General features: G+C 41.5%; 1 protein-coding gene across 1 annotated transcript in view; it reads left to right on the plus strand.

Annotated features, from left to right (window-relative positions):
• The window catches only part of PRPF6 (pre-mRNA processing factor 6), a gene marked incomplete in the record, with an annotated part of 1,570,595 nt that overhangs the window by 63,313 nt on the left and 1,493,596 nt on the right, over window positions 1–13,686 (plus strand). Inside the window, 2 exon segments of the mRNA XM_044089883.1 lie at window positions 5,336–5,454; window positions 12,774–12,852. Coding sequence (XP_043945818.1) covers window positions 5,336–5,454; window positions 12,774–12,852 — 198 coding nt within the window.

Below are 13,686 nucleotides of genomic sequence, written 5' to 3' on the forward strand. Positions count from 1 at the left end.
CCTTCAATTTAGCATATAAATTGTGGTCAAGGACTATTAAATCACAGTTCTTTTATTAATGATGTCTTTGATATCATAACTATTGCTACTAAAAGTAGTAATAAAAGTGGACTCCTACTAAAGGAGCATCATCATGAACCATCAGAACTTGGTTGATTTCCATTTGTTCTTCATTAATTTTAACCCCCAGTATAGGTTGGTACATGCCCCTGTGCCTCTTGTTTTGTACTTCTTTTACCAGTTCCCTAACCATAGGTAGAGAGAATCCCCTCTTGAGAAACATATCCTGAAGTTGATTACATTCTAGTAAAAACTCCTCTTGTGTGGAAACCATCCAAGCTGCTCATACCAGTTGGCCTTTTACCACTGAACGCTTTTGAAATAGTGGATGGCAACTGTCAAAATGTAAAAAAGTGTTCGAGTAGGTATCGTTCCTGAAAATGCAAGCTGTACAGCAACCATTAATTAGGTCCTTTTTTAAGTCAACATTCAGGTAAGCTATTCTTTCCATGTGGAAAGTATGTGTGAACTGTAAAAAAAAAAAAAAAAAAAAACAGTGGTATTATTGAGGTATGTCACTAGATTGTTAGCTTCCACCTCATCACCCTTAAACAACATAAAGATATCGTCCAGTTATCTTGTATAAAAGTGTGTTTGGCTTCTAATTTCAGGTACATTTAAAATAAACTCCCTTTCCCAAGAAGCCATTACTAGGTTGGCGAAGTATGGCTCCACATGGGGAGCCCATTGCTACGCCAGTGGACTGGACAAAAAACCTGTTGAGGGTAATATGATTATTAGACAACACTATGTCCAACAGTTTAGTGAGCAGAGAAATTAAACTTCTAGGGGCTTCCAGTTCTAGCAGTAACAGGCTGAGCTGTTCTACACCCTCAACATGTGGGATGGGCGTGTACAAATCTTTAACGTCTACAGTTAGGAAATTGAAGCCCTCATTAAACTGTAAATCCTGTATACTCCTTAAAAAGGACCACGAGTCCTTGCAGATCTGTTTTTGTACTTTTACATATTTCTGCAAAAATTGGTCAATATATTTGGCTAATGGGTAAGTGATGCTATTCCTGGAATCCACAAGAGGTCTCATTGGTGGGTCCGAGACACTCTTGTGGATCTTGGGGATGCCAACCAAAGTTGGAATTCTAGGTGCTGGCATACATAAGAAACTGTATATATCCATGTCAATCCTTGCCTCGATAAACAGTTCTTCTAAGTTAGCATGAATTCTCCAGTAAGCGATATTTAATCCATTACGAGACACCTCCGTGTAGGCTTCAGTCATTACTATCCTTTCCATTCTATTGACATATTCATCATTGTTCATTGTAACCAGTACTCCACCCTTGTCAGGTTGCATCACCCTCACCTGTGCCTGTTGAACCAAATTAAGTGCTAGTTCTTTTTCCTTAGTAACGTTGTGACCCTTCCCTTTACTTTGATTTTGTACACAAATGCAATTGAATAAGTCCACTTCACAAACATGTTCAAACATTGTTAATGCCTAGTGTAATGGGGTGCAATAGGTACTATGTACATAGAATGGATTCTTTGGTTGTTGTCTAGCCCCAAACAAATAACTAAAGTTAAGCTTCCTTGTGAATAATTTTAAGTCAATTATAGTTTCAGCAAAGGAGGCTTTGTGAGCTGGAACAAAGGTTAATCCTTTCGCTAATAAATCCGCTAGCTCAATGCTCACTTTCATTGTGGAAAAATTAAAAATTTTAAAGTCACCTTGGCTATTGTATACCAGTTCAAAGTTGTTCTCCGCACTGGGTTGTTGTGGGTCCGATACCAATACCTGTTCAAGTTCCAGTAGTTCACCCTGGGAAGACCCTGACTCGGGTTGTACCCCGAGGCTTGTGACTGAAAATTCTGCTGGTTTCCAAAGTTGTTGTTGTTATGCCTATATTGGTTACCAGTTTCATTCCGGCCTCGTGTAGTTTCCCTTGAGGTGCCTATGGACTGCTCATGTAGGGGCGGACCCTGGCCCCTGTTGCCATCTAACCCAGGGTTGACCCCGGCTTGATAACTGGTACCGTTCGTTAATCCAGAAATTCGGCCAAGCTAAGGATAAGCAGAACCAGATACATATGCTTCCCTGTACCTGTTCAGTTTCTTTATTTTAGTGACTTTTAGTTTGGTAATATGCTGGTCTATACTAGTTGGGCATCTGTTATATTCAAATTTGTACCTCGAAAAATCAGCATTCCTTCTTATTTTTTCATCTAATGCAGTCGCCTCTTTTAAAAGGGCTTCAGTCATGATTCTATAGTGTGTACTCAAGTCCAATAATTCCAAACTGTGTCTATTAAATAACTTCAACAACTCCTCATGGAATTGTGAACCTTGAATGAGGCCATTCGGGTGTTGCCAGGACCTCAGTCCTTTAGGGACAATACCTTCACTACTACATTCTTTAAAATATGAAATTTCTAACTGTAATTTTTTATACTTCACCAACATTCCATCCAAGTTCTTCAAGTCAGTGGTGATATCCACAGCGGAGTTCTGTGTCCCTTCAGCCAGGTCTCCCCTCAGAGTACTACTCGTCGGTTCAAGCAATGTTGACCACTCCTGTAGCCAACCTGTAACCCCAGAGTTGGAAGTCCTAATAAGCCCCAAGGTTTCAGTCTCTACTGGGTCTGCTGCTTGTTCAACCACTGTATTTCCACCAACCGGTTCTGTTGAAGTAGCATGTATGCTTACATCAAGTAATGGTTCATCATTACCATTTGCACATCCATCCACAATGTTGAACCCGGGTTCGTCAAGGTTAGCGTTTATGCCATGTCTTCGGGAGTACGACATGGTAGTAACCAGTGATTCCATGCTAGCTGTTAAACAATCCACTTGTTCCAGTAGTTTGCCCACCAGTAACGTTAGCGGGTCCATACTCCCCTCTTGTGAGTTCAATACTGTAGCCTCTAGTGTCCCCTCCATGCCAGTCAACACACTAGACAGACTTGGAATACTAAAACAGGTAACTGCAAAAACAGGAATGCAGGCAAGAGGGGTTGAGGCACGCACACAGTAGTAGTTTCCAAAGTTTATTCTTCAGACTTTGTTTGCCACCTTCACGTACAGATGCGGTTGCTGTTAGCTCTCAAGCTTTGATGTGAGTTTGTGAGTAAAAAAGAGATTACATATATATCTAGCTTTTTTTCGTACTCTATTGCAATCCTCTCTTACCCTTCTTACACTTTTTGGTATAAACAACTATTACTGTTGTTGGTATTTTGCTTTCATATATATATATATATATATTTTTTTTTTTTTTAAATACCTTTCCGGTAGCTCCTTCAGTTACCATCGGTGGTAACTTTTCACCCTAGCTTTCTTCTTTTGTTTCCAAAAAAAAAAAACCTTTCCCCTTTTCTTTTATTATCGGAATGGCTGAAAAAACCATTAGATGTTAAGAAATGTAAAGCCTGTGGCGACAAAATTTTCAGACATGCATAATCCATGTCTGTACTGTCTAGGCCCAGCACATTTGAACGCATCATGTGAGATGTGCAAGGCATTTAATCCTCGAGTCTTGGTGGATCATAAGAATAAACTCATTTTAAAAGGCTTATTTTCAACCACCTTTTCTGAGATATATCTGGGGCTCAGTTCCCCATGAAAACGGAGAGAAAAGAGGCCAAGAGCATCCCTTGAACCCTTCCCAATCTTCTGCTCTGGGCTCAACTCCTAGTGCAGACTTCATAGGATCCGAAGGCAAAATCATGTGATCCGACAACTTCTGATGCCAAATCTGCATAGTTTGGTCTGACACACTGATCTGAAGAAGCTTCCTTGGACCCAGTATGCTTAGTCTCTGAATCCCATACCCTTCAATTTCCTTCAATAGAGAGACATCATCATTCCAGGACATCAATTGTTTCCTATTTTTATTCATCCAAAAGTCTAACCAAAGCAGATGTGGACAGGTTAATGAGGAATCTTCTCTTGACAAAAATTCAAATGGGGGTTCTCCCGGTCCTACCCCATTGGGTCTAGAGACCTTTGCCAGTACTACTTCACCTATTTTGGTTCTTTCTGCGATCCAACCTTTGATTAAGAACACCTGGATTTGAGAATCGTGGAACCTTCTGTGTTGGATCCGAAGATCATCATATCTTCCACTCTGATTCCATCTCTGAATGGACTGGCTGTGAATGTGTCAGAGCCAGTGTCATTTTCAATTTCAAGGTTGTCAGAACCATCTCTGCCACTAGCACTTTCTATGATACTTCCATGATGGTATTTGATTTCTCCCTGTGTTTTTGTGGCAAGACTATCTTATTAATTTAGCTGCACAGTAATATAGTCTACTTCTTTTATAGGTTATGAATTTCTATGAAAAGTCTTGATTACTGTGTTTTGTTTTGTTTGATCAGGTTTCTACCATTTTGGAGCTTATTGACTTTCAAGTTTCTAGCATTTTGGAGCTTATTGACTTTCTGTAATCTATTTCTTTCATTGAACTTAATATATCTACCCAGCTCTTCCTTAGATCATTTTCTTCTAAATTGAGGGGACATTCTTTGTTCTCTGTTTCCTGTGGGCATTCTACATAAAGTTCCAGAACATAATCTCATATATTCTCTTCAGCTTCATCCAGTGTCATCTTTTTCTCTTTCCTATGGGAACTCGCTGACCTATCTCTGCACAGCTTTGATGGCATCAGAGTTGCCACAATTTCCTGTTCCTTCTCTTGCTGTGCAACTCCAGCTGAACTTTTGTACTGGTTTCCTTCTGAAGGCTCCAAAGTATCTTCATATGGCAACTGATCAGATGCTTTCCACTCTACTGGTTTCTCCTTAATTTGAGGACCGTCTGTTCTATCACGCAGTGATGTTATAAGTTAGATTCATAACTTCAGTTTTTATTTCTTTAACTTCTCCTCTCTTCTACTTTCTCATTTGTTTTCTTATTTTTATCTTTTTTCTTTTCCATGTCCAAATTTTTTGTTCAGATGTCTCCTGCTCCTGTTTTCCCTAACTTGGTGGACTCATTTTGTTCTATCATGCTGAGACATACCCTATGTTACACTTTTTACATTAAATCCTTCACTTCACCGATATTTATTAACTTCTACTTCACTAATCTTCTGTTTTACGTTTCCCCTTTGTGATATTTTTTTGTATTGTGAAATTTTCCATATTTGGGTGCATTTGCCTGTATTTCTATTTGGAGCTGCTTTTTTGTTGATTAATTTGGCTTTCTCCTTTGCATAACCATACCTTTTTAAAGTTCCTTTAATTTATTGGGGGTAGTGTTACTTCTGCATATTATATGGGAAGTCATACTAATGTGTTTGTTTCTACCATTCTAGTTTAATGGATATGCTGGCAGCCTGTTTTCAAGTGGCCCATATGAGAAGGATGATGAAGAAGCAGATGCAATTTATGCAGCTCTGGACAAAAGGATGGATGAAAGAAGGAAGGAAAGGAGGTGAGCTGTATAACCTGGGTTTTGGTCTTCTGTTTTATGTGGTAGGTGAAAGTTTCTGAAGGTTGCCTTGCTGAATAGTATTACAAGGCTGTGGCTTTCGTTTGACATGTTCTTGTTCTCTCTCTATTATTGTATGGTTCTGCTTTTCTTTGGTAGAGTGGTATGTCTTCATCTGGCTGTGTTTTTGGTATGGTAAATGAGGAGATGTGCTTGGTAGAGAATGGGGAATGTGGGGTGCATGGTCCATTTTTAGATAAGAGTTGTGGCATATTTCTTAAGCTATGTTGGGTAATGAGGCACATGGTACTGGTCATCTTTCCCTGTGTTTGGAACTGTGACATTCACTGTTTTTGGGGTGAAAGTTAAAGGGGAGCAGCTTCACCTGCTTAGGAGGGTTTAATTATTTTTTCCAGCTATGTTGTGTTGTTTTTCTTTCCTCTGTTGCTGCAGCCATTGTATGCTACCTAACAAAATGCATATAAAAACACTTTTGAGAAGGTCTTACATTGCAGTGTTTCATTGCCCACTTGTATTCCATAGGTGGCAGTGATTCTTGGTTGTTAAAGTACTTTGTCAGAAATCAGCTAAATTATACACACTGTTTTGATATTTATATCTGTTGTATAGGTTATATAGGCTTGCACCCATCACCCTAGGCTTTTGAATACTGGCCAAGGCCCTTGCTGCCCCCATAGTGCCTTTTTAGGCAAGGCTCAAAAGTCAAACTCACCTCCATAAACAGCACAATTAACAAAAAACTGAGAGTTATGCTACTCAATGCCAGGAGTTTAAATCTCAAAATGCATGCGCTCAAACCACTCCTCAGTATGGAGAACGTAGACATATGTGCAGTAACTAAAACCTGGTTTAAGGCTCCAGAGAGCACCCCAGCACTACCGGGCTACAACTCATACCACACGTTTTGGCCACAGAACACAGACCGAAACACAAAAGGAGGGGATGTATCCATATTCATCAAGGATACCTACACCTCCAGGTTAGTGGTGCAGCATGATGCCTCTGAGATCATCCATGTGCAACTAACATCAGGCAAATCTGCAATGCAAATTGTGGCCTGCTACAGATCACCCTCCATGACCCAGAACCACCACTCCACCTTTCTGGAGACGCTGGAAAACATGAAGGTCCTACAAAACACCCTGATATTGGGCGATTTCAATTACTCTACCATTAACTGGGAAAACTACTAGAGTGAAAACTCCCAGGCCCAGCGCTTCCTGGAATTCATCAACTCAAACTCCCTGGATCAGCTGGTAAACTCCCCTACCAGAGGTGAAAACATATTGGACCTGGTCATCACCAACATGGGCGACAGGTGTTCCACACCGGGGGTCCAACCCATCACTGGTTAGAACAGACTATAAACTAATCACTCTGTCCACACCCCACCACCACCCCCAACTAAGGAAACCACAGTGAAAAAACTTTTCTTAAGCAAATTTCACCTTACTTAAGACAGGTGGTAAGTTTCACAGCCCCCACACTAAGGGATAACACTGCCCAAGATGCAGAAACCTTTACAAATGCACCCTCTGAGCACCTACAAAAATGCATGGATTGTGCCATCCCTAGCAAAACCAAGACTCACTCCTCTAAGAGAAAGAAACCAGTTTGGTGGACTCCTGCCATAAACAGGCTGTACAATAGAAGGAGGAAACTAGTTCAGAAAAAAAGCAAATCCCAAGAAGGAATGACATTCCTGTTCAGTATCTGTAAGAAACTAAGGTCCCTCATAAAATCATCCAAGGCTAACTTCGAAAGAAAAATAGATTCAAAAGATAACCACAGGGCCTTCTTTGGCTATGTTAAGAATCTAAGTGGCAACTCGCAGATATGCACTGAACTAGTGCAAAATAGCACAAAATATACTGAACCTACTGATATTGCCAACATCCTGGCAGACAGATTCAGTGCAAACTTCACCCCCCAAAAGAGTCCCCAACAATACCGGAAAAGTGTAGTGTCCTGGAAATCACAGATGCACAGGTGAAAACAACCCTTGCAAAAGCCAAAAACACAGCGTCAATGGCGGTGTCCCAGGCTGCGTCTTGCACGAACTACAGAACGAACTAACCCCCCACCTAAACACGCTGTTCAACCTCAGCCTCTCCACAGGCTATGTGCCCATAGAATGGCACACAGCAATGGTTTTTCCTGTCCACAAAGGAGGGGCCACAACTGACCCTGCTAACTATCGCCCCATAAGCCTGACTAGCATGGTCTGCAAGGCTATGGAGTGCATCATCATGGAACTCATTAATAAAGACATTGGGGACTTCCAAACACTTGATCCAACCCAGTCCTGCTTTGTTAAGGGCAGATCATGCCTACTAAACCTGGTATAGTTCTTCGAGACAGTCACTAAGGCCATAGACGAGGGAAAGGTGGTTCACACAGCATACCTTGACCTTGCCAAGGCTTTTGACACCATTCCCCACTCGAGTATTACAGAAAAACTCACCAGCCTGAACATAAACCCTTACGTCATGAGATGGGTTGCCAACTGGCTTACAGACAGAACTCACACGGTAAGAATAGCGGGCTCCAGGTTCCGACTCTAAACCAGTCACAAGTGGTGTCCCGCAAGGCTCGGTCCTGGGACCCCTACTGAAGTACAGTCAAACGCAGGAGGACTATGACTAGCCAAGTATGCCAATGACTGCAAACTGGGAGCCATAATTGACTCTCCGGCTGACACAGACATCCTCCAAAAGGGCCTCACTGAGACGGACACCTGGTGTCAAACTCATGGTCTCAAGCTAAATGCCAAAAAAATGCATAGCCATCCCGTTTGGGAAAAACAAAATGGCCACGAATTACCACATAGGTGGCAGCTCCCTTTAATGCAGAAGAGTTAATAAGAGATCTGGGGACCCAGGTAGATAGTAATCTCTTCTTTGACAGTCATATTGCCAAAGTAGTTAGAAAATCCTTCTATGTGGCCCATCTAATTACTAAAGGGTTCACATCTGGAAATAAAGAGGTTATAGTGCCCCTCTACTCATCACTCATCAGACCCATCATAGAGTACAATGCCCCATTTGGGATGTACCTCACAAGGCACTTCCAACAGCTGGAAAGACCACAAAAGTACCTCACCAAGAGTATTACTGGCCTCAAACATATGTCCCATGCAGCCCGAATGAAAAAACTCCAGCTGTACTCAGTGGTATATCGCTTACTCAGAGGTGATCTCTGCCTGACTTGCAAAGCCATGTCCAGCTCAGAATTAATGGACATGCTCCATCTAAAAAAATCCAAGTCACTGTGAGCCACTTGTTCTAGTGAGCTAAACCTCGCCACAACAATAAATGGAACATGCTGGAGGGATAGATTCCTGTCACAGAGACTCCCCGTGCTGTGGAACAAAATTCCAAACTACATTAGGCAGAGACCCTCACTAACACCCTTCAAGAGAAACCTTGACGAGTGGATGGATAACAGAAAATACACCCCTGGGATCACTTCATTGGCTCTGCTTGACAGAGGATCAGTTAATTAATCAATGGGGTGGCAAAAGCCGACATACTCTCTGGCTAGGCTTATAAATGCTCTCGGGCAGATAGACTAGTACCTACCTATGAACCTATAAGCTCCTCTTACCTTATGGCTAAGAAGGTAATTTAACAAGGCCAGAGCTCTTGTATCATAACTGAATGTAAGCAGTTGTGCCTACTTTGCAGTACCTTCTTGAAAATTAATAAAGTGCTTATTACTTCAATGTTCTGTGATAGGCAGCGCTTTGGTATATGTTGTTGTAAAAAGCCCTAACATTGAAGCCATTACATTTGTTTGCTTGCAGAAAAGGATGTTCATCTTCCTATATTTGAGATGGCACAGTGGTGCAGCGGTTGCATTGTCGCCTCACAGGAAGAGGTTCTCTAGTTTGATTCTCGGCTGGGTTGCCTTCTTTGCAGAGTCTGCATGTCATCCCTGCGTTCAGGTGGGTTTCCTCCAGGTGCCCGGTTTTCCTCTCACGTTACAAAGACATGCGACTTTGTTCCAAGTCTGACTTTCCCAGTAAGCAAATGTTAAATAAATAAATTAAAATTAATTTTGTACCATTTGTTATGCTACTGTGGATTCCTTCTCCATCTCCTATTCTAATGGTCTGTTTTTGGGTCCACAGACTTCATCAAGAAGAAGTACTTTTCAGGACAGTCTTCTGGCTCTGTCCTTTCCATTTACCCTTGTTCTGTTTAAGAAAACGTATTCCCCATCTCTTTTGACATGATGATGTGCACCCATAAAATGTCCCTTTCTCTTTTGGTTTCAAGTGAGAAGATCTTTACCTTGTGGTTGTCCCTGATCATATCCTTTTCCCATTATTCTGTACACCCATTTTTATGGCTTTTTTTTTTTCTGGAAGCTGTCAAGCAGCCTTGTGTTTGTTTTTTTGTACAACCTTCAGAATTGCATACTATATTTGTGTATTGGCCTGTCCAAGTTCAGGTATAGGGTAAGCATTACACATCTGCTCGTAGTGTTTGTCCCCTTGAAGATGTACTCTGTCTTCTGCCAATGCCCTCTCTGGTGATCCAGTTCAATTGTGATCAACACTCCCATATCCTTTTCCTGCTATTGTGACATCACTTCCTGTTCCCCCAAGCTGATATTTCCAGGCAAGCTGATATCTCCGGGGTTGCTGTGGCCAAGGTTCAGCACACAGTTTTGTTTGCATAGAGGGATTCACTGTGACTGAGGTGACCAAATTTAAAATAGCTGCTTGGTCACCTGCTGGATCTGTCATGGTAGGATAAGAGTAGTGACGCAGTTTTGTCTCTGTTGTGGATAGTGCATGTTCAGGTGCTTGGTGCCATTGTAGCATTCCTGATGGAGACTGGAGATCATCCCACAGGAGCACTGGTTTTGAGAGAGCGGAAGGTCTTGAACTACATCTGTAGTGGATGCGAGTGAAACACAGTCACTGATATTCATTACATGCCAAACCTAGAGGTGGTATTGGACACGTGGAGTTGCTTTTGGGCCTGAATTAAAGTAGGTCACATCTACTGTTAATTTCTTGTCAAGTTCTCCTGTAGCCATTCATAAAATTCAGTAGGCTTGTTTGATGGCTGTTTTTAACCTTCTGGATGTCTTGTTGTCCTAAAGGTCGTTGTTTTTTGTAGAAAAGTGGCCATCTTGTCGCTTAAGATTCTTTCTGTGATTTTCCCTGCAATTTCTGTTAGGTTAACAGGCTTGTAGTTTGATGACTTTGTCCTCACTAAAAGAATCACAGGCCTAAAGTAGATGCCCTATGCTGACCCATCTAAAAAAAACTCCACCTATACTCTGTCGCATATCGTCTACTCAGAGGCGATCTCTGCTTAACGTACAAGGCCATGTCAAACCCAGAGCTGTTGGATATGCTACACTTAAAGAAATCCCAATCCCTCAGAGACGCATGCTCCAGGCATCTAAACCTTGTCATCACAATGAACAAAACATGCTGGAGGGATAGGTTCCTGACCCAGACACTCCCCAGACTCTGGAATAGAATGCCCATACATGTCAAGCAAGAGCGCCTCTTTGGCCCTCTTCAGAAGGAACCTTGATGATTGGATGGGAGATAGGAAATTCACCCCGGGGATCAGGTCAGTTGCCCTGCTAGACAGGGGTCCAGGGAAGTAAATACTGTGGGAAGAAATAGCCAGGGAATTGTGGCTAGGCTTGTATAGGCCCTAGGGCCGATAGCTTAGTACCAACCTATGAACCTGATGCCTCTCCCCTCCCCCTGTATAAGGTTACTGGATTTGCTATCTTCCAAAATTTAAGCACTGCTCCCTTAGTCGAAGTTTAAGTCCTTGGAGGCTGCTCATCTGATCCCCTGTGCTTTGCTGCCCTTTAGTGAAGCAGCTTTGTCTCTTACTCTTCCCTTTCTGTTGTGATGTCTGTCCACTGCTGATTTACCTTCCTCTGAGTATCATATTGTCTCCTTACTTTTACTTTGTAAAGACTAGATCTGAGCATTTCATACCTCTACTGCTGCTGTTTTTACTTTCTATCTTGGTTCACCTTGGCCATGTTGGTCTCTGCTTTTCTTGTTTCTGCGGACCCCCTTCTGTCAACTCCCTTTTATCACTTCCTTTAGGTTCCTTATCTCCTTTGTTACCTTTCTGTTTGGTTCCTTGCACTTTGATTTCTCTGTCCCCCACTACCTCCTTTCCAGCTGTTCTTTGTTGTGTGATTTGCACTTAATCGCAAGACTCTGCTTTCTGAATAGCCACATTTGCTTTCCTCTTTTATTGCATTTTACACTCTTCCTGAAATGCTTGTCAACAACTGCATCCCTTACCCATTTCTACTGCTACTGCATCTTTTTGTGTCTCTTGTAACCTAACTGTCTTGACTCGGTCCCAATAAGTCAGTATAAACTCCTCCATAATCTACACCATAGTCTGTTTTTTTTGTGTTTGTGTTTTTACCCTCCTTGCCTACTTTAAATTGTACAGCAGCTTAATTATTGTGTTTAGGATCGCATTTGATACAGCCCAACACCATATAGTTGAAACCCTAATAATGCAGTACTTCAGTTGACTCATGCTTTGTGTGTGCCCTGGACCTTGGAATTTCCCATTGTAATTATGGAAGATTGAGATCTATTCTCCCTCTCTCTCTTTTTGCTCTTTTATGCTCTCTTATAGACTCTCATCCTCCCTTGATGTGTGTGGAGTCTAGTACTTTGTATGAGTCTGCCATCATCTCCCTCCCCCTCTGTCTTCTGTCTTGACCTGCAGGGCACTTATCTTTTGTTTTGACCATGCCACCTTCCTTGCAGCTTTCATGGAATGTTTTTTTCTCCTGTTTGGCAATCTTATTTGTTGCCCTCCTTTTATGTTGGCTGCTTTACCTTTATACCTCTTTTCGTTGTCATTCCCAAACAGCCTGTACCTGGAAAGCTCTTTGTTCCATCCACTTCTGTATTATTCCTGTGTAGTGTGCTTCCCTACTTATCACTGTGACAGATTGAAAATGTATGGTCACCAGAAGCAGGTGTTCAGTTACAGGTTTTTGTTCATTAGACACTTTTTTGCTTAGTGATACATCGGGCTTCCACTGATGTGTATTGACAAGGTCTTTGACCATCAGGGGCAAGTGCTGAGTGGTGGTCTTAGATCACTTGAGAGCAGTTGTATGGTAGGAGTCTGACTGGTAGGGGAAGACATGCAGTGGCAACTGTACAAAGACTATGTAGAGAGGTATTAGTATGCCATCATGACTGGTAGCAGTTTATCTTTTGCTGTTCTTCATAAACCTGGAATATGATACATTAGTAACCCATTTACTGTTTTCCCTAGGGAAATGAGGGAGAAGGAAGAAATTGAAAGGTACCGTATGGAGCGGCCCAAGATCCAACAACAGTTTTCTGACCTAAAGGTGAGGTGCTTTTAATGTGTTTGTTTTCTTAATTTTTCTCTAATGGTTTTCGGGTTAGCATACTCCTACAGTTCTGTGTGTAAAACTTGCAGAATGTATGGTAATATATATGCTGGATTACTTAATCAAGCTTTCTATAGACCCTTGTACAATACTGAAGCAGAAAAAAGTTGCTGCCATATTGCCTTCAGAGAGATACAGTGTTCATAGGTAAGTAATAAGTTAGCTGCCCTTGCAGGCCATTTTAAGTCTAACCAATTTTCCTTTCTCTGCTTGAATTAACCTATCCCATTTGGTGTTTGGCTTGTATTACCCCCTATTCAAACCATTGCAGAAGAGGTTTAAATTTCTAGACAGAGTATTTTTTATGCCGTTTGACTTGATGTGCAGTAAATCTATCTGTAGTGGGTCAGAAGATGCCTTGTATGCCAGAAACCAGTCACTTATCAACAGTCTGTAGGATACTGTTGCGTAAGTTACACGTTTTGGCCTTCTACCAGTCTATGGCAATTGCTGGATGCCCTGCTTTCAAGCTTCTGTTTGGCAGTTTTTGAGATTACATTTTTACATTTATTCATGGGGACCCACCATTTGTTTTTGTGTTAGTAAAATCTAGTTATATCATGAAATAATTGTAACTTTTCTTTATTTTTGCACTCTGTGATTGAAATAAAATTCTTTAAGTTACATCTTTTGTAGTATTGTATTTGGGAAAAATTGTATGCACTGCATTAGTGCTGTTTACTGTTGTCGTTTTGACTTGGTCTTATAGCCAGAGTAGCAGTCTGCTTCTAGAGGAAGAGCCTGTTTTGAAACTGCATATGAGGATTGATC

This window comes from Protopterus annectens, chromosome 12.part0 (assembly GCF_019279795.1).
Source record: "Protopterus annectens isolate FY-2018-M chromosome 12.part0, PAN1.0, whole genome shotgun sequence".
NCBI classification, from domain to species: Eukaryota; Metazoa; Chordata; order Ceratodontiformes; family Protopteridae; genus Protopterus; species Protopterus annectens.